General features: G+C 31.0%; 2 protein-coding genes across 2 annotated transcripts; one reads left to right on the top strand and one right to left on the bottom strand.

Annotated features, from left to right (window-relative positions):
- Nucleotides 1-6,658: 6,658 nt before the first annotated feature.
- Nucleotides 6,659-7,632, bottom strand: LOC118043594 (nuclear transcription factor Y subunit B-1). The gene has a single exon (XM_035051615.2). It carries the CDS (start codon nucleotides 7,541-7,543, stop codon nucleotides 6,869-6,871), a length of 675 nt encoding a protein of 224 aa, XP_034907506.1. The 5' UTR covers nucleotides 7,544-7,632; the 3' UTR covers nucleotides 6,659-6,868.
- Nucleotides 7,633-16,142: 8,510 nt separating this feature from the next.
- Nucleotides 16,143-19,585, top strand: LOC118043509 (somatic embryogenesis receptor kinase 1). The gene is made up of 8 exons (XM_035051523.2): nucleotides 16,143-16,389; nucleotides 16,672-16,804; nucleotides 16,927-16,998; nucleotides 17,619-17,762; nucleotides 18,488-18,559; nucleotides 18,658-18,729; nucleotides 18,814-18,884; nucleotides 19,341-19,585. Exons 1-8 carry the CDS (start codon nucleotides 16,296-16,298, stop codon nucleotides 19,415-19,417), a joined length of 735 nt encoding a protein of 244 aa, XP_034907414.1. The 5' UTR covers nucleotides 16,143-16,295; the 3' UTR covers nucleotides 19,418-19,585.
- The last annotated feature ends 4,851 nt before the right edge of the window (nucleotides 19,586-24,436 follow it).

The following is a 24,436-nucleotide window of genomic DNA, read 5'->3' on the forward strand; positions in this document are numbered from 1 at the left end:
GTTAGCTTTTTCTTAACGTCCAAGGATGTTTTTTCATCGTTTGGACTGTCTGTACTGTTTAGTACCTGAATGAATGTTTGTTTCTTGGTTTTAAAAATATTTTTTTTAAAAATATTTTTTTATATTTTTATTTATTTTAAATTAATATATTTTTAATATTTTTAAATAATTTTAATGTGTTGATATTGAAAATAATTTTTAAAAAGTAAAAAAAATATTATCTTAATACATTTTAACATGAAAAATACTTTAAAAAACAACCATAATCACACTTTAAAAAAACTCGCTAGTACTTTTATTTTTGTTTTGATTAATCTTCATGTATGTATTTAAATATATTTATTTTTTTAGTGAGTGTGTTAATTATTTTTTTAAAAATATTTTTTATTTGAAATTATATTAAAATAATATTTTTTTATTTTCTATTTTTTTTACTATCCTTATATTAAAATGATAAAAAAAATAAATTTAAATTTTATAAAAATATAATTTTAAACATGTTATCAAATTGCTAAATGGGTCGCATGTCACATTGCAGAACGTCTCTGTCCTGGCCATTTTCTTGTTTAGTCAACGCTATGAAGTGGTGTATGTGCCTGCCTCCTATCCAAAAAACTCAAAATTACCAAGCAAAAATTAAACACCAGGGAAGGATGAAAAATATATAAAAATTCTTAATCAAAACAACTCAATCGAAAAAATCACCAAAATTCTTTGCAACAAAGGCCTTTCAGATCCAAGAAAATGGATAAAAAAGTCAGATAGTTGTAAGATGGTGTGATTTGTTGAACAATCATAGCAAGCTTGTTCATGGCAGCCCAAACATTTCCAGGCTAGACACCAAATAAAAGTATATTATATCATCACGTTACACCAAATATGGCAAACTATACTATTATATAAATATCCTTTTGGATTTTTCAACTCACTACTTTTTATTTAATTATAACTCATGGTACATCCATGTGGCATGCTGTTAAAAACAATAAAAAAGAGTATAATTTTGAAATCAATCGATAAACATGAATTGAGAACTTTTGAAACTTAGAGAATTCAATTGAAATAAAATAAGTATCAACATACTAATTTTAGAATATGTTTGTTTGTATTGTTACCAAACACTTTTTTGGTAATAATGAAATCTAGTTTCGAAATTGTAGGACCTATACTTTTTGCGTTTAAACCGCAAGCTTATAAAAAACACCAATAACTTGCTTTTTAAGAGATCCAAAAGTCATCAACCTTGTCCATTGACAAAAATATTAATTCACTATGTAGACCATAAATTTTTACACTCTCAAAATTACCTCCATCCTCTCCAACTAACTTTCTTTTCCCATATATGCATTTCTCTCCTCATTTTATTCTCTCAAGTTCCTACCTAGATCTTCCATCATTTTTCTAAAAAAATAACAACACTCTTACCTGACCTAACCATATTTCTACATTGAAATACTTCACAACATATCTATTACCTTGTAACAACACTCGTAACAGATCTTGTTGTTGTATTAATGGCGTTGCATAATTATATTAGAAGGAAGTCTCAGAAAGATATGGTGTTTAATGAGTTTGATCGTCATTCTAACTTTGTTCCACAAGATATATTACTCAAAGTCGTCCCAAATTATCAAACACAATCATCAGATAGACCTTCACGTATGGATTATATATGTGATGACATTGCGACAAATTTAGTGGATGAATAAAAAATTAATATATCTATTAAGTTGTTATTTTTGATAATGTAAGTTTTATGATGCAAATGAATAAATAAAGTAATGTCATTTTTTGGTAATTATATAGTTAACGGCAACTTCTAACACATTTTCAACTATAACTCACTTTTACTTGCTAAATGAAAATTGATTTTTTAATTGTTTTTTCAAATATCAACCACAAAACTACATCAAAAACAAAAACACCCTTGATTTCCTTAAGTGAAGCTCTAAATTTTATCTTTTTTTATTATATATATATATATAAAGTTTTAATTTTTGTTGCTATTAGCGGTTGTTATTATCAACTTTATGGAGGGAAAGCACAAGAAAGCTGGGGGTCGGCTTGTTTCCTTTGTAACCAAAGGAAAGCTGCACTCAAGAGACCTAAAACCCTAGAGCAGGTAAATTCCAGAGACAATTCATCCCCATTAAATATTATTTATATTTAGTTTTTTTTTTAGCGATAACTAATATGAACCGATAGTAAAATTAGTTTGGTTTCTTTTATTTTTTGGTTATTAAAAAAGAAGGAAGATATACATGGAGTGTTTCTTTGAGGTATTTGAGAAAAAGACTTATAAGGTGATTGTGGAAAACCAGCTGCTTAAGCTCATTGAGCGGATTGCTATTGGCGTGTCCAATGGGAAAGGTCATATATAAAAAATAAAGTTTTTTTTTTTTTTTATTATGTTTGTTTCTTTTGTATTCGTTTTGTGAGTTTGTTTTGCTTTTTATTGTCTATTGCAGATTTGACAATGCTTGCTTATGTTTTATCTGGATTGAATTGCTACCATAATTATGGGCTAGATCTTTTTATTTTGTCTATTGATGAAGACATTATTGGATATAGGGATGACTCACTTGAGATTGTCAAAAGGAATGAAATTTTGGATATGGAGATTCAATGAAAACACATTTAGAGACATGAAAATTTTCATAAAGAAATGTTTGGAGACATGAAGATCTTGTCGTGGAGATTTTGCTAAAGATTTTTATTGGAAACATTTGAAATATAGAGAAAAATTATTTCTTTTATTGAAAAGTTCAAAAGATGGAGAAATTCCTAGAGATAATTTGAAGATTATATGATCTCAAGTAGATTATCAAATGTGTAGACTTTCTTCATTTCATGCTCATTTTTTTTCATGAACTAGGAAGGTAACTTTTGGTGATCACTGTTATTTTTTTTTTTTCCAGGGTGTGGCATTCCTCAATACCATGCTTATGGTTATAGGTGTGAAAGACACAACCTATTAGGGTTCCTTGTATTCACATTACTTTTCATGGGAGAAAGATATTGCAAAAATTATCTCTCTAATAATAACTAACACCTTAGTTTATATGGTGGCTAGAGCGATAGTCAAGAGCTCGAGGAATTAAGGCAATAACAAATGTGTCCTTTAATGCTCTTTTTAAATGCTTTAGTTGAATATTGGTGATGTTAGAGAGATTCTCTTCGTGAGTGGAAACGAGGGTGACCTTATTTAGTCATATTGACTTCTTCCACCCTAATATTATCTTTCATGGATTGTTAGATGTTGAGGAGATTTCTTTCAAGGAGAGTGTGTAACATTTTCCATAGAGAATAATTGTATACTTTATATATTAGAGCTTATGTGGTGATGAGTTCTAAGAGTCTTTCATTTTTGAACATTTCTTAGTTGAAACTTTAGAAATAGACTTAGGTGCTCTCATTTTTTTGCTGTGTGATGGCAAAAAACTCAGTGGTACTATTTTTGGCTAAAATGCTTGCACTAAAGTGAGAGATGAGTTTGGAGCTAAAATCATGAAAATAAAGGATAGAGTCAAGCTCTAAACCATGGAAGAACTCTGCATATAACACTGTTGTCTTGTGTGAGAAGCTTTGGGATGCTTTTCATATTTTGTATATTCTATCGAGGGCCTGTAAGTCCCTTATTGTTTTTTTAAGATGGATGATGTAGCCGAACTTATGGAAACTAAAGGTTCTAAGCATTTGAGTGAGAGTCTGCCATAATCAAATGAAGATTTGCCATAACCAACCATATGGATGGCCTAACAATTGCTTTTATGGACCAATAAGATAGTTTAAGACCTTAGCGGAGATCTGATCATGCCAAACTAGGGTAGCGGCTTAAAATGACAATAATAAAAGATTTGACCATCAAACCAAGCTAAAATTTTCCAGGTGATTCTATAGATAATTTTCCTTTTCAAAGTGACTTTATCTTTTATTGGACCATTGGTTCTCCCAAAATTAGGTCCAAAAGTTGTTGTTTATGTCAATTTTGTTATTTTTTCTAAGTTTTTTCATATTTATTATTTTAATTTAGATTTTGTGTTAATTTTCTTTATGCTTTCAGATTCTTATTTGTTTTTTAAAGGTAGGATTTTATGGCTAATTTAAAGATCTTGTAAACCTTTAATAAGACAAATGCTACTAGAATTATATTTAAAAGAATAAAACTATGAATTTATGGTTCACATTTGCAACCTTTTTTGTTTATCAAATCTTATAAAGAACAACCACAAAAGAATGATGTAAAAAAGAGAGAACGGGAAGCACTTTGCTATTTTTATATTGTTGTTGTCTTTAGAAATTTTTACAAGCATCATTGGCTTTTATGAAGACAATTTGAAAAGTTGAGTGTTCTAGTAAAGTGGAGATTCTCTTACTTGATGGGGGCTATGAAGGCTGTAAAGTCATGAATTTCATGTCATGCATAGGTTTTTTTTTTTTTTTTTTTTTTTTTTTTTTTTTTATAAAAGGTAAATAAGTGTGACTCAAATAGAGATCGATGATGGCTAAATCCTCATTTGAAGCATCCCATATAAAAGCGATGGATGCAACTCATTTTGAGAGTATGAGTGTGAGCGTTACTTGTTTGCAATTCATTTTGTTCCTTTTAATCAATTGTCCTCACATATTAAGTGGTGTATGCATAGATCTTGTTGTTATTTAGGAGAAAGAATGCAAAAATATAGTTGAATAGTTACAACAATATTCATTAAACATCTGCACCTAATGGAAGAGTTGTTGGAGATTTAAGGGAGTCAGAGTCCTTGTGGTAGAGAGATCAATTACTCTTATTTGTCCTAGAGTTTTGTCAACCATTAAAGAGTTGTAGTGAGTAGTGAAAGGGAATGAATTGACTTTGTATTTATTTTTCATGGATAATGTCATTATTGAAGTCATGAAAAAGTTTTACACAGGAATTGAACTTTCTAGGGGCTATAATCATGAGCTATGAAATGTGGGCTTAAATATGAGCTTGGTGTTTGGGCTTAGTGAATCCTAAAAAGCACAAGTTTCTTATAGAATGAGAGACTTTTCGATATTTAATTCGGTAGATGTGTAAGAGAATTAAAAAAATATATATATTAAATTTAAAAATATTCAATATAAGAAAGTTATTCCTTATTTATATGGCGACTCAATGTATTTACACATCTGGTTTACATTCATCTTGAAAAGTAAAGAACTGTATAATAGTTGATCGGTGGAAATGTTGATGAATACTGTTAATTATGTGTCTTGCACCGTTATTAAGATAAAGGTAGATGAATATTAGTAACTTGTTGGCTGGAATAGCCAAAGGTCAAAAAAAGAGAATCTCTCGTTGAAAGTATAAAAAAGTTTGTGTGTGGCTCTGTGTTGAGTTTTTGAGTCATTGGAACTTGAAAAATATTCGATGGATGCTTATTGGACAGTACTTGTGGTGAGCAAGTGGGAGGAAAGTAATGCGCCACTGCCATTAGCTGAGAATTTTTTATAATGCTGGGCCGAGAAGTTTCGAGGTGGAATCAGGAGAAAGAAGACGACGCAGTCTTCACATTCAGGCCTGGCCCGAATAGTATGGGGTGAGCGCAAGCTTCGTGAAGGTGTTTTTTTATTTTTCTTGATAAAATATCGTGCACCACCGGAATATTTTAAAATGATGAACTGATGAAATGAACTGATACTGGATGAATTTATTTTTAGAAGAATCTTGATTGATCTTAGTTTGGGGTTTACGTCGAGCTGGAATCTCCCTGTGGAGAATTTGGCCCTTTTTTCAAGGTAGCAATACAGTAACCATCAATTTGTGTGTTTCCCTTGTTAGCTCTCAAGTTAAACAGCTCCAGTCCGCGACACTAATGGGTAGGAAAATGAATTAAAACAGTGAAGCAGTTTTGGAAGCACCCATGATGAGGAGGCTAGTGAACCTGTTTGATTAATAACGGGATTTTGACTTTAAACCTGATTGATTCTTGGTTAGGCATTTCCAGAATCCCGTTTCCAATTCAGCTTGGATCTTCGACTCTTCTTTGGATTTATTTTGGAATTAAGGATGATGCTAGGAGTCATCCCTGATGAAATATCGTTGGACTTGAGCATTTGGGGTAGAGGCTCAATTCCCACCTACACAATCGCTGCTTCTGGCTTTTGCTTTGTCTTTCCGGTGGTGCACCGCTTCTCTTTGAGGTTGACTTGCTAGCTCAGCTGTTTTTGGAATTGTTACTAACCTCATTAACTATATCACTCTCCTTTAAACTCACTACCACTTGCTGTGGTTCACTTGACTCTGCAAAATCATTATATCCTGGTCTTCAGCTTCACTCATGGGCTGGTGTTTCATGTTTGGAGTGCTGAGAGGATAAACCACTGCAGTTTTGATCTCACAAGCTATAGAAACGAAAGTAGGGCGGATTTCACAGTCCCTGCGACCTGTTTCTAGCTTGCGTGATAGCTTGAGTTTAGAAATAGACTGCTGTACTCCTATACTAAGAGGTTATGTTCATCAGATCAATTCTTTGATTCCTTATAGTCTGCATATACAACTGGACATATATATTTGATGAATTTTTAGAGGTCGTCATGCATATGCCTAACATCTTTTACATATCAATATATGACGTTGATCGATTGAAAAAAAAAGGTGTTACCACAAGTATAATACAGTCCTAAACAAACAGAGTGTAGTAATTGAATTATGTATTGAATGAACAGACATAAGATTTCATGGAGATTCTTCGAAGATCTACGATCTTCATAGTTTTAAGAGCACAAGAGAATCTGCAATAACTTTATATATGTGGACATGTAGATGTAGATAGTTAATTAACTTAACAAAGAAAGAAATAAGCTTACATAATTGTGTGTGTGTATATATGTGACATCTCTCTAGCTACCAGCCAACCCCGTGATGAAGCTGACCAGCCATAGCTATATTGCCATTCCTGTCTCCATGATCGCGTATCTTATTCATGTTGAAATCACCAACCATCAAACTCTCTTGATAGCCAAGGAACCTTGTGTTTTGTCCATAGCTCTTGGCTGTTACTTCCGTGCCGAGTGAGTAGAGTCCGGCGCCGTTACAACTCTGAAGATCCATCGCAGTTGATAGAGAAGGAGAACCATTGACTTTGATAGTTTCATGAGTACCAAGAGAACCATGGTTAGTGGGAGATAACTGGTCCTCTTGTCTAGCCATGGAATTTTTCTCTCCCTCAGTATCTCTATACTTGTTGAGATAAACCTTCAAGGGTCCAACGTAATTCTCAAACCCTAGCGTGATCATAGCCCACAAAAGATCATCACCGTTTATAGTCTTCCTCTTCTCTCGTTGACACTTGTCGGATGCTTCGCCTGTGATGAAGCTTATGAACTCAGAGACACACTCTTGGACGGTTTCCTTGGCTTCTTTGGATATTTTTGCATTTGCTGGGAGGGATTTCTTCATGATCCGGCTTACGTTGGCGATGGGGAGGAATCGGTCCTGCTCTAATTTGGAAGAGCTTTCTGACATGCTCTCAGACAAGGGGCTTCCAATTGGGCTGATCTGGGTCCTTTTTCCTTTCATTTTAGGCAACCAAATATACAGGAGAAGAGAAGATGATGATGAGGCTGGAGAAGAGAGGGAACAGGTGTTTTTTTTGCTTGAAGCTTTGGTTGTAGAATCCAACGATAGGGGTCTGGGCTTTTATGCAAGGAGAGGTAGGGTAAAGAGGCCAAAAATATAAAAAAGTGGAAAGGCGGTCTTGATGTGGACAGAAAAGGAAAGAAACCAAGCACTTGAGAGATCAGAACCATTGCAAAGAATGGTTTGTGAAGTATGGAATCTTGATTAAAAGTAAGAACTATTAAAAGTATGGAATCTTGTGCAAGGTGTTTCATGGGGAACAAGGGCATATTACCTAGTTTTGCCACTCTCTACTTTTATTACACGCTACCCTTGTAGGTTTCATTGATTTTTGTCAAAATTACTGAACCTTAAGTTTAACTGGTAATGTTTTGGACCACAAACAAACATTTCTAGTTATCAACCCAAATCATTAGAGAAAAGTGCATGCGTGCGAACAAAGTATGGCTCTAGAGAGGAAAAAAAAAAAGGTGAACCGAGCATCATGTCACATTCACATGTTCCTTTTCTTGTAATTCTCAGTAATTAATTTCATCTGTTTCAACAGTAAGGTAGTATATAATGACTTGATTTAGATTTTCACTGCGGGCAGTAATAGAATTTCTTCTGAGGATAAAAGAAAATGTTCAGGTATTGATTGATAATATATATGTCTTTTAAAAAAAGAAATATTGATTTTAACTAAAGATATTTTGATTAAATACTTAGGTGAAAAAAATATTTAATGTACCTGGATTAACTTGAGCTAACCTGTAAACTCGTGAGGATAATCGTGAAAAACAAATTAGAAAGCTCAATCCTGAATCAACTCAATATTGAAAGATGAAATCAGTAAAAAAAATATTTGATTAAAAAACAGAGTGAACTTGAGTCAATCAAACAAACACGCGATGAAAGTTATGCATGTTACTAGATTAAATTTTTTTTTTATCTCAAAGATTATTTTTCATTTAATTACATGACAATAAAGCGCATAATATTTTTTTTTGTGCGAAACAATATATCTGAAAAATAAATTAGAATGCTCAATCCCGAATCAACTCAATATTGAAAGATAAAATCAGTGAAAAAAACATTTGATTAAAAAAAGAATGAACTTGAGTCAATCAAACAAACACGTGATGAAAGTTATGCATGTTGCTAGATTAATTTTTTTTTTATCCCAAAGATTTTTTTTCATTTAATTACATGACAATAAAGAGCATATATTTTTTTTTTGTGCGAAACAATATTTTTTTTAAAAGTAAAAAAACCATGATAGACACGTGGAGTGGAGCTGACATATCAAAGTTACATCATTGACAATAAAATATGAAATTGCATTATTTTAGGTTTGAGTTAAATAAGAAAATATCATCGATAAAAAAAGGATGAAATTGTATTTGTCTTAAAGTGAGGGATAAAAAAAGCATTAATGTAAATATATAATTTCAATGAGAATTATTTTAAAAGGGTATTAAGGAGTCAATTGAACAATGAAAAATTTAATGTAACAATTAAAATTGGTTAAAAGAATGAAGGGGCCAATTTAAGGACATTAAAATACTTAGGGACCAATTTGTAAATAAGCAAAATAAAGGGTATAAATACACTTTCTTTCTTCTCTTGATTTTTCCTCCAAATTCTTGACAAATGCATTGAGAAAGAAGTGATTTTAAGAAATCAAGAAGGTTAAAGAGTGCTTATAGAGAGAAAATGAGTGAGTGATTTAGAGGGTTTATAAGGTTTGGAAAAGAGGTTTTGGTGCAGATAGAGAGAGGAAAGCAAAGGTGAAGGAAAACTTGAATTTTCATTGAAAAATTCTCTTTGATTCATAGTTTGTTTTAAGGTATGAATAAACTTTATTGGTTTGGTTTTTAAGAATTTAGGATATTGAGAAACAATAGGCTAGATATTATGACTTTATTCGCCACTCATCGACTTGCAATTCCGAGTCAAGGGGTTTAGGCTTGCACATCTAGGCCTTTTTTTTTCTTATTTAAAGGGGTGGATGATGACATGTTGCTTGCCAAGATAATGACACATTGTAAAAATGATGATTAATCTGGCAATATCAAGGCTTAAAAAACAACACCCATAATTCTCTCCTCACCGAGTGTAACCTACTGATATCAATTTCAACCACTTTAGTGGCTGAAATAGGTGTAAATGATGATTTTCCCTTTCCAAGCTAGAATTCGGCGAGCCCCCCCTCACTCTCTACTCTCATAGAAAATAATGATTGAAAAATAAGAAAAATAAATTTTAGTATCAAAATTGAATTTTTGAAAACTAAAGGGACCGATCATTTATAAATTGAAAAAGATGGGGGAATAAAATAAATTTTTTTGTATGAAATTCAAATCCTCCATCCTATTTTATTCATCATTTTCATTTTGATCCTCTAACTTTCAATCCAACGTTTCCTCTAAAAAAAATATACAATTGGGTGCAAATTTAGGTTAAAAAAGGTTTAATTATGTAAAAAAAAATTTGAGGATCAAATTAATTTTTTTTTAAAAATTAACTATTTCAATCTACACTAATTTAGGAAAGAATGCAAGGTGAAATTTACTACAGTAAAGACCCTACATGTCATAGTGTGTTGTTAATCCTACACGAAAGTTTATTTGACTGTTGACAAGCCATTTATTAGAGTAGTATTCATTCCTCCTAAAATGCAAGCAAAATTTAATCTCGAGGAATTGGCCTGGTTGTCAAGGAAATATTTTCATTTTCTTAATTTCTTGAATTCAAACACAGAAAAATTTATTTCAATTATATCAATTTGATATAAAAGTTGCGTGTTTAAAATCGTCTAAAAAACAAACTTTTTTTTTTAATTAACGTGTAAACTAGTTCAAATATACAGTTTATCATTACTAGACACACACAAACATACAATTTTAAGTGACTTTGATTCCCAATTAAGCTAGATAAAGCTAGCAACATCCTCTCACATTTTGCTTGATAAACATGAAATGTATGCTATTTGAGCCACCCTAATTATACCAAATGAATAAATGGTAGAATAAATCCTACCTATGGATTGGACATCCATGGAAGCTAGCAAACTTCCCTCCCCCCCTCCCCCCTCCTTCTTCATGCACACATATATTCGTATATGAAAGCTCTATCTTTTTCCTTTTTTTTTTTTCTTTTCTGATTTTGGATCAGAGTTCTCTTAATAATATTAGCCTTTAATTCATATCAATGGACATGGTATCTTTGCACGGCTTAAAAAAGAGAGGAAGCAAAGGCCAAAAGGTGGCAAGGGTGGCTCTAGCACATATGCCTAATCACTTTGCTTTTCTTTTGTTCCTGTTATGTTTCTCGAGATTCTCTTGTATCGCATCTATGAAATGCTTCAAAACATCAACAGTTACTCTCTTAAGGCAGCCATTGATTTTTCCTTAATGTTTTTTGTTAATTTTCAAGTATGCAAGTCATCCTCAATATGCATGATTGGTAGGAAGAAATGTCAGCAATTTAGTATTTTGAAAACAAAAATGGAAGCCTCGAGCTCTTCCCTGTCATTTCCTTGATCGACAAATCACATTTCTAGGCTAATTTTTCTTAGTACAAAGAAAGAAGAAATCTAATTTTGAAAGCTCTAAACTTTTTTTGTTCCTGTTTACCTTCTTTTTCTTCAAGGAAAAAGTCTTGTGCCAAGTGAGTTATAAGAGTTAGAAATTCACAAGCTATCGAGGAATAAAACTTGACCCAAAACTTTTTTGTCAGGATACAAATATTCAATATGTCCCTAAAATTAATCTACCCTAATTTTCATGTTGAACCTTAAAATATAGTATTTGTTTTCTCTCTTAAAATCCCATGATATCTTGTTTGAAACTCCAGTTAATTGAAACCTGGAGCTGTACACACACACACCCATTCCAATTTAGCAAATTGAATATGATCTTTTCAAATGGCCATGGCTTGTGCAGCACATCAACCAAACCTCTAAATTTCATTTTTAAATCACAGTTCGCATTAATTTATTGACTATATAAACTCAAATATAAATATATGTTTCATAACATCTGTAGCAGGATCATGACAAGTGGCTTCTTTAGCACCTACCTTTACCTGTTCCACAGCTAGAACATGATTTAAAAATGGCATGGACTGTCTCCAACTTCCTGTCTCCTCAATAAAGTAAGAACTAAAGTCTCAAGTCCAGCAGTCAACATGCAATTATATATGGGCTTACAGCATGTTATCTGAATGAAAACTATGTCTTAAAAACCTTGATTGATTAAAAGATTAGCTAGGGTTTGACATAAACTGGCGGTGCGAGCTTCGTTTCAATCCCGGGCCTGATTTAATAATCAGTTTGAATGATCTTGCTTGAATAAACATGCTGAAACACATAAAATATGTTGTTGGAAAAGCCCAAAGTTGTCTGGATATTGGTGAGCGAAAGCATCCAAACAAAAGATACTGATCACCTAAGACAATCTTAGAATCTCAACAAGGCAGGCTTTAATTGGCGATGATATGATCATAGGATTGAGCTTTGACTCTATTATATTGCACGTTAAGGATGTTTCAAAGAAAATTATGACCATTTTTGCTGAATATATTACTACTATTTTGACCATTTTGAATGCGTATCACTTTCTGCTAAAAGAACATATATACAAACAATATACGATGTCACTTGTAAGGTTTATACATGTGAGTTGGGCAATTTTCTTTTATTCCGTGTCTTGATGTCTCCTTAGATTAAGAATATGTTGAATCAACACTTTCTGAAGAAAAAAAAATAAAATTGAACGCAAAGGCACAGAAACCTAAATATATTGAGGAGGGGCTAAAACCAATTTGGTACAATGGTACGGTGACTTGAACCACACCTTGATTTGCTTTCTTTTTCCTTCTTAACCTAAAAACACACGGATCTTCCTTGAGATGTTACGCAAAAATTTGAGTTGATTGATTCTAATTAATTAAAGATTTTATTTAAGATTATAGTTATTAAACTTGGCCCGGCAGATCGATCCAGTGGCTGGATCGGTCTGGGTTTATTAAAAGATCAGTTGTTACGTATCAAAATTTGAACTTCAATTATTTTCTTTTCTTTTCTTTTCTTTTTTTATTGTCAAATAACAAGATATTAATAAACCAAAATATGTAACAAAAAATTCCAGTTTAACCACCTTTTTGTTTTTTTTTTAATAATTTGTTATCTGATAGTAAAAAGAAAAGGAAAGAAAAGAAATGAAATTCAAATTTTGACATGTGGCAATCTAACTGGGTGCTATGTATCAAACCTTAATTATGCTCAGTATGCTATTTAAATGAAAACATAAGAAGCAAAGAAAATAAAATAGAAGGACGTAATAAATCAAAATAACAGTAGAAGGATATAGTGAATTAAATTGATATATTACAAGGACATTTTCATTATTTATATACGTAGGCTGCGGGGGAGGGTGACCTGTCATCCCCAAGTTGGAGATGGTCCCTTAAATTTAATGAGCTTTTCAAAAACGTTTTGCTATTTTATATGAAGTGGCACCTCCAAAATTAAAAATTTACTTATGAGCCCTTAATAATATGCAACTCCAACCTATGTACTTTACTAGATCATTGTGAGCGCTATAATATAGGTCAGATAAAAAAAATTTAGATGTAAAAAAAAATTTCAATGTTAATGTGTTTTTTATTTGAAAAAAAATCTAAATTATATAAAGATTGATCTCATCGACTTATTATGTATAAAAAATATAGCTCGATTAAAAAACAAAATCAAGACAACTTTTATATATATATATATATATATATATATATATATATATATATATATTGAAACGATAATATATTAGATCAACTCAATGTTAAAGGATGAATTTGAAAACAAAATAAAATTATGAAGCTCAATTCTCAATCAACCGAATATTAAAGGTTAAAATTAAAAAAAAAATCAATTAAAAAAATAACATAAAAAACCATCTAAGTTAATCAACTAAACTCGTAATCTAAGTCATGAGACTGAGATAATCTAAAAAAATACAAACCAAAATAAATTATGAAGTTTAATTATCAATCAACCCAATATTAAAGGATGAAATTAAAAAAAAAACCTCAAGTTAATCAACCTAACCAGCTATAAACCCCTGACCTAAAAATTAATAAATCAGAGTTAAATAAAGTAATTTTTAATTGAAAAATGATAAATTAAAAGGAAAATTGTTGTGAATTAAGATGAACATCTCCAATAAATTAACTTAATTATTTGGATGAGATAAAATAATAAAATCAGTACATGAAATGTAAATAAATTGCGTAAACTTCTAGATTGAGTAAAATAATTTTGCCTTTAGAAAATAACTAAGAAATCATTCTATTTGGGGTAATTAAGTAATTTTGCAATGGTCCATTTTACATTCAAAAATTTAAAGGGGACAATGATATCTTTTTATTTTATAATGTGCAGTGAAAAGACTTTTATACCGTCAAATTAAAAAAAATTAAAAATCTACAATCAGAGATGTTTTGGTCTTTTACATTTATAATGAATATAAAATGACTTAAATGCCCTTAAGAGTGGATTTTTTATGTCTTACATTTAGGGGCAATTATATAATTTAATTTATACATAAATTATTAAAAAAGGTTGTTGACATGCATGTGCAGGGCCTATCAGTGTCTTTCACGACCATGTTTGATTGGTCTTGGTACCACCTTATCGGGAAGTCAATGTTTGTATCCAAAGACCGTTGAATTTGCCTCTATTGGCCTTTTTTTTTTTTTTTTCTTTTTTTTCCCTCTCTCCTCCCTCGAAATTCATGCTTGACATTGAAAATTTCAAGGTAATCCCCTTAGTTTGAGATATTTAAACATTAATCATCATTCTTTTAATTTGTATTTTTTGTCGTAGACCTTTTTGTAAGTATTGATTTTTCTTTTCAATTTAGCCTTTTAATCCAAAATTATTCATCCTCTCATTTTTTTTCCAAATCTTATCATCATTATTATAATTGCTATTTTTTCTTTTGAATCTTTTTTTGTGATTGAATTATTTTTTCAATTTCAATTAGACATTCGATTTAATGAGTTTAGAGCTTCTTGGTTTTTCAAGGTTTGCTGTTTCCAATCAAATGGTTTAGTTCACGAGTTTTATGAGTTATAACAGATTCACATCGTTTTTTCACTTAATTTTATTTTTATCTCATTACATAGTTTTAATTTTAAAAAAATTGTTTTCATCACTTGATATTAGTTTTTTCTCATTCGAATATTGATTTTTCTCTTTTTTTTTTTGAAAAAAAACAAATGTGACCGTGTCGCCTGAACATCATTTTTTTTCTCAATTTTTTTTTATCCAACCTGTGGTGGAGTATAAGTCACATAATTATTTAACATGTACTAGTAGGTCTTGGTATTTCATTGCAATAATGAACAATGAATTGCTAAGGTCTTTTTCACTTTGGTCTTTAAAATGTTTTAGGACTTTTTTTTTATTATTTTTTTATTATTATTATTATTATTATTATTATTATTATTTTCAATTTCATCCTCCAACTTTGAACTTATCGAGTATCAGACTTTATAATTTATTTTAATTTGCTTTCTATGGTGTTATCTTGGTTTCATAATCTGGTTGCGAATTTTGTGGGTTTAGTCATGTTGACTAGAATTATTTTTTTATTTTTTATTATTTGTTTTACAATTTCATCCTCGAATATTAGGTTGATTGATAATTGAGCTTCATATTTTTTTTTCTATGGGATTTTCATGATCCCAATAACCCGAGTCACGAGTTTTATGGGTTAATCATGAATCAAACTTTTTTTGTTTTTCTTAATTGAATGTTTTTTTTTCCTCAATTTCATCCTCCAACAATGAGATGACTAAAAATTAGATTATATATTTTTTTATTGGCTTTTTATGGATTTATCCTGGTCTCCTGCCCTGGGTTTGATAGATTAACCCGTTCTGACTCGGGTCATTTATTGTCCTTTATTTATTTATTTCTTCAATTTAATTATTTAATATAATTTATTTTTTCTTTTATATAAAGTTATCACAACTTTTTGACTTAGGTCATGGTTGTAACACCTAGTGATTTCATATGCAATTTTCCACATAATGTACATGAAAAATGAGGTGTTTTTTTATATATAATTATTTCCAATTTGTTTGTCATTCTTTTTTTTTAATCTCTTTTTTAATATTTGGATTAAATACTCTTTTCAGGATGAAATGCCAGACACTTAGACTTTTCTCACACAATTTTCCTTTTTAAAGTCATGACAATTAAACATTTTATATAACATTTTTAAACAATTATTCATGCATTAATAGAAATGGCGATCCTACCACAATTTTATACAATTCCAGCATAGTCTCATCTATACAGAACCATATCTAAAATTTTATCATATTATTTCCTGCGTAAAAACCAGCATCATAATTTAAATTCAACATGATAGCCTCAACCATACTCCGGTTTATTAAGTCTTTATTTCATAAATAATTTTTATCACAATTTTAACATTTCCATAACAACGCGCGCCACACACACATATACATAAAGCCGTTGACTTTTAGACTACAATGGAGGAATTTGAATCAATTATTGGAAAAACGAAACAAAGGAAACCCATCTTCTTAAACAAAAAAAAAGTTATGCTTTACAGTCCCATTGATTACAAAGTGACAAAGATTTAAGCTAGCAAGTCAAGAGATTCTCATAGAAATTATTATGTGGAGGCTGAAGGGGAGAGAGTTTAGGACTTGTCTTGCTGTGTTGATTCTAGTAACATTCCTCTTGTCAACGATTTTCGCCAATGAGGAAGGTGTGTATTCATATATATGGCTTGTGTTATGGTTTGCTTTATATTATCTTATTCTTTGTGGTTTTTGTTTCTTCTTTTGATCCTTATTTGGAAGAATAATGTCCAGATAAAAGAAATCTTTTTTTTTTTTTGGAAGTAAATTGTTCTGTAATTGGGAAGTTTATTTACTTAGCAGAGAAATTTATCATCATCCTGTTAGGACATTTTTATCAAGCATGTATGGTTATGTACATAGTTTAATTTCCAAGTTTTTCTGTGGTTGTTGTTTGGCTTTATAAGCAGGCGATGCTCTGTATATCTTTCGGAAAAATCTGCAAGATCCTAACAATATCATGGCCAGTTGGAATCGTACAGACAAGAACCCCTGCAACTGGATGTATGTTACATGCAACAGCTTGGATAGTGTTGTCAGACTGTAAGCAACTTCGTTTTGGCAAATCCTGAATTAACCTTTTCAAATATACATGTGAACCCTGCAATCTTTCATATGTAAAAAGAAATTCATTATGTAAGACCATAACCTTTCTTCTTCTGCAGTGATATGGCAAATGCATCATTATCTGGTCAACTGGTTCCACAGCTTGCACTGCTTTCAAATTTGCAGTATTTGTAAGTCATTTGTTTTTGTACCATCTGTTAAATCTTAAATTCCCTTCGCGATCCCTGCATCTTAAACTGCAATAACATTTGGGGTGGGTCTTGGCGAGGAAGTCATAGACACCTTTCCATGCTTTGTATCTGGCGTATTTCATTTAATTTCCTTTGCAGTATTGGGTTTGGCGGTATTTATCATGCTCTTCTAGAACCCGAGATTCATCTTTTCCATTTTATGGTTGTGTATGGAAAGATAGAAATAAAATTATTACAATTTTAGGTATTCATTTAATTATAGGTGCTTTTCTTCTAGTATTCAGAGCTCTTTATCTTGGGGGTGTTTATGGTACCTGGGCTCGGGGGGGAGATATAAGAAAAATTACCACCTAGTGTTATTTTTGGTTATTTACTAAAATCTCTTTATAGAGGAGGAGAAGGATGGATTGTTAGTGTGGATGATTTGAAAGATATAATTGGGGGGATGTATGTTTAGGTTTCATTTGTATACTTGGTGGAATCCGGCTAACTTAACCAAACCCTTTTCATGGGCTCGCCGTGCACTTGTATGGTCCGGGGAGGCTTGTTTATCTTATAGTTTAGGTGTTTTATCTGTTTTTGGTTTCATTGCTTGTCAGGGAACTTTATGCTAACAACTTAAATGGACATATTCCTGTTTATCTTGAGAACCTGACGAACTTGGTGAGCTTGGAACTTTACACCAACAATTTCGATGGTCCCATTCCAGACGCATTGGGAAAGCTGTCCAAACTACGATTCCTGTAAGAGCATTATTTCTTTACTGCACATTCAAATACTTCTTGTTTTTTGCCTGCCTGCAAAGTAGTGAGAGAGAAAAAAATGCAATTAGTTTCCATAACTCTCCAGTAAGATTAATCTTTAGTGGAGATCTTGTACTGATATTTATGTTGATTAGCTCTAAATCTTTGCTAGCTTATACTGATGTTGTTAAAGAAAAGTTACTTGGAGCTACAAACTGGGGAAATAGTTCTTTCCTGTACCATTAGACATGATGAACTGCTGTTCAAACATAACTGTGACTCAGTGTTTCAAATTTCCAAACAATTGGGACATTGTTTTTCTACTAGCTACACCAAGAATCTCTAGATGTTTCTTATCCCTTAGCACGAGAATGCCAAAGCATCTGCAAACAAATTGATGTGATGTTTACGGCATCTTAATGACTTCAATTTTCATGAATCAAGTTGCTCAAAATGTTAACTGAAGGTGTGGTTTTCAAGAAACTATTGCCAACACAATCGCCCCACTATTTGATCTGAAATAACACGCTCTTTAGGAAGGCTATATAATGCAGATACCTGACAAGGTCTTTAGCCTTGACAATGTTGTTTTCTAATTGTCCAAGTGATTTTGCGAATTTATTCCCTTGCTTTCTCATTGTATTAGTTTATGAGGTTTATGCTGCGATTACTGATAGTATTGGAACTCAAGATTGCTATCTTTTTGTATGCCAAACTTCAAATAGCCGACTCAACAGCAACAACCTGTCAGGTTCAATACCTATGTCACTGACTAACCTCTACTCCTTGCAAGTCTTGTGAGTTTCTGGAAAAAATTTACAATCATTTCCATTTTTCTCGTAGCAGTTAGCATTATTTTGGCTTCAAGATTAACATTTCTGAATATTGAATGCAGGGATCTATCCAGTAACAGCCTATCAGGACCTGTTCCACAAAATGGCTCATTTTCATTGTTTACTGCCGTCAGGTTTTGAGCTAAGTAAAAGTGATGTAAAGTGGATTTATTTTTCACCAGTGAGGACTGACGAGTCAATGGTTTTTATATTTGCAGTTATACAAATAACTTGGATCTATGCGGGCCAATTACTGAGAAGCCTTGCCCTGGAGTTTCTAGTCCGGATGGTATGCTCTCTTAATTGATTTATTAATTTTAGATGTGATCCCAGATTAATTAGCCTAATGACCACGAACCACTCACTGTTCTTTGATTATCGGAATTGCTTGTATTCTGTTGTTTCTCTTTTTCCTAACCAGTATAGTTTAACTTCTCAAGTTTTTAGCAATAAGAACTTCTGTCTTGACAGCCATAAACCGTTTCCCAAAGTATAGCAAGAGTACTGAGTGGAGTACAGAAGTATGAACCATCAAATTCCTTGAGCACTAACTTTTTATTGCAAGATTTTGACATTTCAGGACAAGACGAGTTAAAAAGAAGAAGATTATCGGCATTATGTTTATTAATGTTCTTGAGATTTTACTGTCGCTTCTGTCTGTTTAAACCTAAACGACAAGGAGGGCTTTTATGACAAAATATGCATGAGAAAACTGACTATATAACGCTCTTGTTCTTCATTTCAGGAGACAGTAAGCCCAATATTGGAGCAATAGTTGGAGGGGTGGTTGCTGTGTGGTATTACTATTTGCTGCTCTGGTAATTTGGTTTGCATGCTGGCGGGGACACAGGAAACCACAGAAGGATTCCTTTGATGAACCTGGTTTACAGTCCACCTAGAAAGCTGATCAATTCATCGGCGGAAATTCATGTGATTGGGTTGAGAGCAAAGAACCCCACATTTGAGAAATAAAAGTCAAGAATTGCTTTTTATTTATTTATGGTAGGAGACAGGTCCATGAAAGCCATATTTGCTTGTGCTTGAATTAGAACAATATTTCTATGACAGGGAACTTTCTGGCAACAACTTATCAGGTGGACAGATTCCTAGTGATATTGGGAATCTGACAAACTTGTTGAACTTGGATCTTGACTAGAACAATTTCAATGGTTCCATTCCAGACACATTGGGAAATCTGACAAAATTGCGGTTCCTGTATGAACACACCTCCACCTTTGCTGTCTCCTAAACTACTCTTTCAGAAGGTCTTTTCGTTATCTGCAAAGTAGTAACATGATAAATGATGAATATCTCGCACATATTAATGCATCTCTATCGTTCCAGAAATACGCGAAATGTTAATTGAAGGTCTGGTTTATAGCGAACATTAAATACTGATTTAAACATTTGCTAAGAAATAGAAAGGAACTTCGTCGAAGCACGTAAGAGACGCTGCATGATGCAGGTTCTTGAAAAAGTCTTTAACCTAGATAAATTGATAATAATGCATTCCACTGTCCAAATGATATTGCAGACGATATGGTCCCTTTTTCAGCCTCCTAATTCCTAAATTCAGTGTGTTTGTTTTTGTTCCTTTAGTAGTTTTCGATTTTTTCTGCTGCAATTACTGATAGTAATGGAACTTAAGATCATTGTTGTAATTGTTGCATTCCCGACTCCATATAGCAGCCTCAACGATAACAGTCTGCAAGGTTCAATACCTACATATGCCACTCACAAACCTCCATGCCCTAAGATTCCTGTGAGTTCCTCGTTGAATTCTACCACTCTCTTCTCTTTTAACTTCTCTTCTGCATGTTATGGCTGCAACAGTGAGCTTTTCTAGCATTGCTTCTGTTATTCATATTCCTGACAAGTTAATGTTCTTGCTTTGCCTTCTGCCTGTTGAAACAAAAAACAAAAAATGTTTTATCATAAATATACATGGGATGATTTGGACAGCAGGGGGAGAGGCTGCTTTCCTAGTTTCTGCCCCCGTAGTTGGATTTCCATATAGGCTGCGGCCTAAAGAAGGCACAAGAGTTTTCCTCTCATGGCGTTGGAAATTCTCATGCATTGGAGAAACAAGGAGCAAGGTTTGTCTTCTTCTTCTTCTTCTTTTTTTCTCTCAAGGAGATCAAGTTTGTGCAATGTTGAGCTCCTTAGTTTTTTTTCCTTGCCCGATTAGTTCTTGTGTCACAAAGCTGTGGGCCTCCAGTAAGTGCCTAGCTCTACTATATTCCTTTTTCTTCATAAGAATTTTGGGCGCCCTCAGGCCAATTCAGTACAGCCTCAAGGAATTAGTATGGTTTCTAAGGAGTTTTTTTTTTTTAAGAGAATTTATTAAGATTTTATGAATACAGCACCTTGTGTTTGTGTTAGGGGTAAGAAAAAAAATCAAAAAATTAATTATATCAAGAAAATTAAAAAAAAATAACTGAAACAAAAAAAATATGATGAAAAAAAAAAAAGGCTTATTAAATAATCTATCTGTTTATTTTGCAACTTTACTTTTCCTTGTACAAAAATCCCTTCACATTCTATCTTTTATAGAATTTGGTGTTTTTGTGAACTAAATAACCTCATTACCCAAGTTAACAACCAAATTAGCTAAATCATATGTCCACATGCACAATTATTTGCTTCCCGCCCACGCGGGGGATATTTCCAAATCCAATCCTTGAATTAGATAATTCATCTTTTTACATTTAAAAAACTTATAAATCAAATGTAAATTAAAATAAATTATGAAGTATATATTTTAATAAACATAATACCAAAGAATGAAGATGAAAAAAGAAATCTACAAAAAGAAAGAGAGAGAAAAACAACCTTAAAAAAAAGATATTTACAAACAATAATTTTTTTTTTTCAAATTCGAGCATGAACTCAATATCCAGATTTTTTTTTTAAATTGTGATAACCCTATAAAAAATAAATTAAAATAAATCATCAAGCTTAATTTCAAATTAACGCAATATTGAAGCATGGAAATAAAAAAAAAACTTAATTAAAAAAATCAAAGGACCTAAAAAAAAATACCTACAAACAATAAAATCATATCCTTTTTTGTATAATCGAGCATCGATCTAAAATAGAGATGTTTTTTTCATAACACAGTAATCTTATAGAAAAAAATTTAAAATAAATCATGAAACTCGATTTCAAATTGATTTTTCTAAAAACAAATTGAGAATCAATCCAATATCGAGATTTTTTTAAGACCATGATAACCCACAGAAAATCAATGATAACAAATCATGAAATCCAATTTCTAAATTAAATCATGTAAGGATTGACTCGATATGACCCGATTAACTTAATGAGTTTAAAAACAATCGAGATGATCAATAAAAATGTGGTTTGCCTAAAAACAATTTTAGATCACAATTTTTTTCAAAATATTTTAAAAAAAGCAAAAAACAAATTCAAAAAATATATTTTTGATGCATTTGCTCCCATTTCATAAATTTCAATTTTCTTTTCAAAAAAAACAAACTCAAGAAAATATGTTTTCAACTCATTCGCTTCCATTTTATAATTCTTGATTGCTTTTCGTATCAAATAGATGTTACATTTTCTTTTCAAATAAAAAAAAATAAAAATGAAAAATAAAATATGAAGCAAAATAGACTAGGGGCTAAAGTATAAAACAATAAAAATAATAAAAAGAAGGTTCTGGGAGACAAGTAATTAATAAAAAAGAATGAGAAAAATCAAATTGGCTAAAGTTTAGAAGAAGAGAAATGAGAAACCAAATAAAATGAGTTACTTGATGCCAATTAACTAAAGAGAAAATGACAAAAAATTTGTGCTAAAAATAGTAATGAATCTTAAGAAATTAAGGGGGACCACAATCAAAAACCCCCCACAACCATTGTGCTAAAAAAACAACATCAAGAGAAAGTGATAGACATTAATAAAATAAAAAGAGAAGAGATGAAAATAAAAATAAAAAGTAAATAAAATTAAAAAGAGGACAGAACCCTTGATAGCCCTTATTCCCTCTCCCTTGCTATAACAACCCTAACTTTTCAAACGCTATTCACATGGATTTCAGAATAATAAGAAGAAAACCTAATTTTATATATATATATATATATATATATATATATGACTATTATCTTGATACCATCCATATTGTTTGATTACTAATTATAAAGTCCAACCTTATGGGTTTAAAGCAGTTATCATGTAACCAAACGCTTTTCCAAACTTTCATTTTATAAAATTTAAAAAGCAAGTTAAATAAAGAAACAATTAGTCAATTACTTACATCAATTTCATTCATGCATCATATAACTTAGATGATGAATATAAAGATTTTTACATAAAAGTTCAACAAAATAAAGTTCTACATAAATTACACGCAATACAAAATTAATGGACTCCATATATATTTTTTTTGTTATTTTTATATAGTTTTTATAAATTAATTATTCTTTTTTTTTTAATTCATCAATATAAAAATTATGAAAACACTATTTTAAAAATTGTTTTTTGAAACTTGTTTTTTAAATTATGATAAGTTTTTGTTTAATAATATGCTACTGATAAAAAATATGTTTTCATCCAAAAAGATAAATTAATTATAAAAATGGGAGTTTTGCATTTAGAAATAATTCAATTTTTTTTAAAAAATATTTATTTTAATTACCTTGTGTTTTACAAAAAGTAAAAAAAAAAAAAAAAAACCAACATTGTTAATAAATAAAAAATATTTTTTTGTAAAAAAAAAAGATTTGGACTTCCACTTAAAAAAATATATTTTCTCTGTCAAAATTAAAATCTTCTAAACCTTGATGGAATATTTATTTTAATTACTCTGTAATTAAATAAAAATTAACTTCAAAGATTATCCCGCAACGTTGCATTGATATAAAAATCTAAAATCCTACCGTTCTGGCATGCATAGGCTGGGCGCGCAACAAGCCCAGACATGCTATTTTTTTTTTTTTTTTGAAAAAGAAATAGGATCTAATCTATGGTTAGATCAAGCAATTATTTATTCATCTTTATTTTTTAAAGAAAATTCTTACATTTTAGATTTTTAAGGAGGTACTGCGGTTATCTGAAAGAAAAACATTATTGGAATAATTATGAAAAGGTCTATAGTTTATCTCCTGCCAGTTTGGTTAACAAGTTTTTGTAAATTATTTTTTTTCATCAAATTTACCCTATATTTCCCACATTCAATCCATTTTAACCCAAATGTAAAAAAATAATAATAATAACGAAAGTAACCAATATTAGGAGAGGCTATTGATTATAACCAAGTACAATTGGGTTCATTGATCAAATGTTATGAGTGGTGTAAATTTCATGAAAGTTTTTACAAGGGCTTATTTGTTGAATTGACAGAAAAGCAGGGGCTCGTTTGGAACATTCTCCAATCATGATGTCATCCTATCCAACATTGCCTACAAAAACAACGTAATTTGTTCCTCTTGGTCTAACGTGGAAAAAAAAAAGTTTATGTAGAGACTTGGATGGCAAACATGAAATTGAAACCAAACAAAGGAAAAAAAATAAGGTTTACTTCGGTTCTTTTATCTCTTTTGGTGATTTAAATGTGAAGTATGTTTGGTATTGCGATAATGATTATTTTTTAAAGTATATTTTTATTTAAAAATATATTAAAATATTTTTTTTATTTTTAGTTTTTTTTTTTAACATTAACATATTAAAACGATATGAAAGTATAAAAAAATATTAATTTAAAAAATAAAAAGAATTATTATTTTTAAATATTTTTGAAACACAAAACCAAACATGCTAAATTCATTTGAAAAATATAAATATGAGATTATAATAGCAAAGAAATGCATTAAGTATCTTTCG

Source organism: Populus alba, chromosome 7 (assembly GCF_005239225.2).
Source record: "Populus alba chromosome 7, ASM523922v2, whole genome shotgun sequence".
Lineage (NCBI taxonomy): Eukaryota > Viridiplantae > Streptophyta > Magnoliopsida > Malpighiales > Salicaceae > Populus > Populus alba.

Bases quoted from the DNA above. Each gene is read 5' to 3' on its own strand.
- LOC118043509 (XM_035051523.2), top strand. From the start codon at position 16,296: ATGTGGAGGCTGAAGGGGAGAGAGTTTAGGACTTGTCTTGCTGTGTTG. The intron at 16,805-16,926 runs GTAAGCAACTTC...CTTCTTCTGCAG, and splicing joins TTGGATAGTGTTGTCAGACT to TGATATGGCAAATGCATCAT. The intron at 17,763-18,487 runs GTAAGAGCATTA...AACTTCAAATAG, and splicing joins CTGTCCAAACTACGATTCCT to CCGACTCAACAGCAACAACC.
- LOC118043594 (XM_035051615.2), bottom strand. From the start codon at position 7,543: ATGAAAGGAAAAAGGACCCAGATCAGCCCAATTGGAAGCCCCTTGTCT.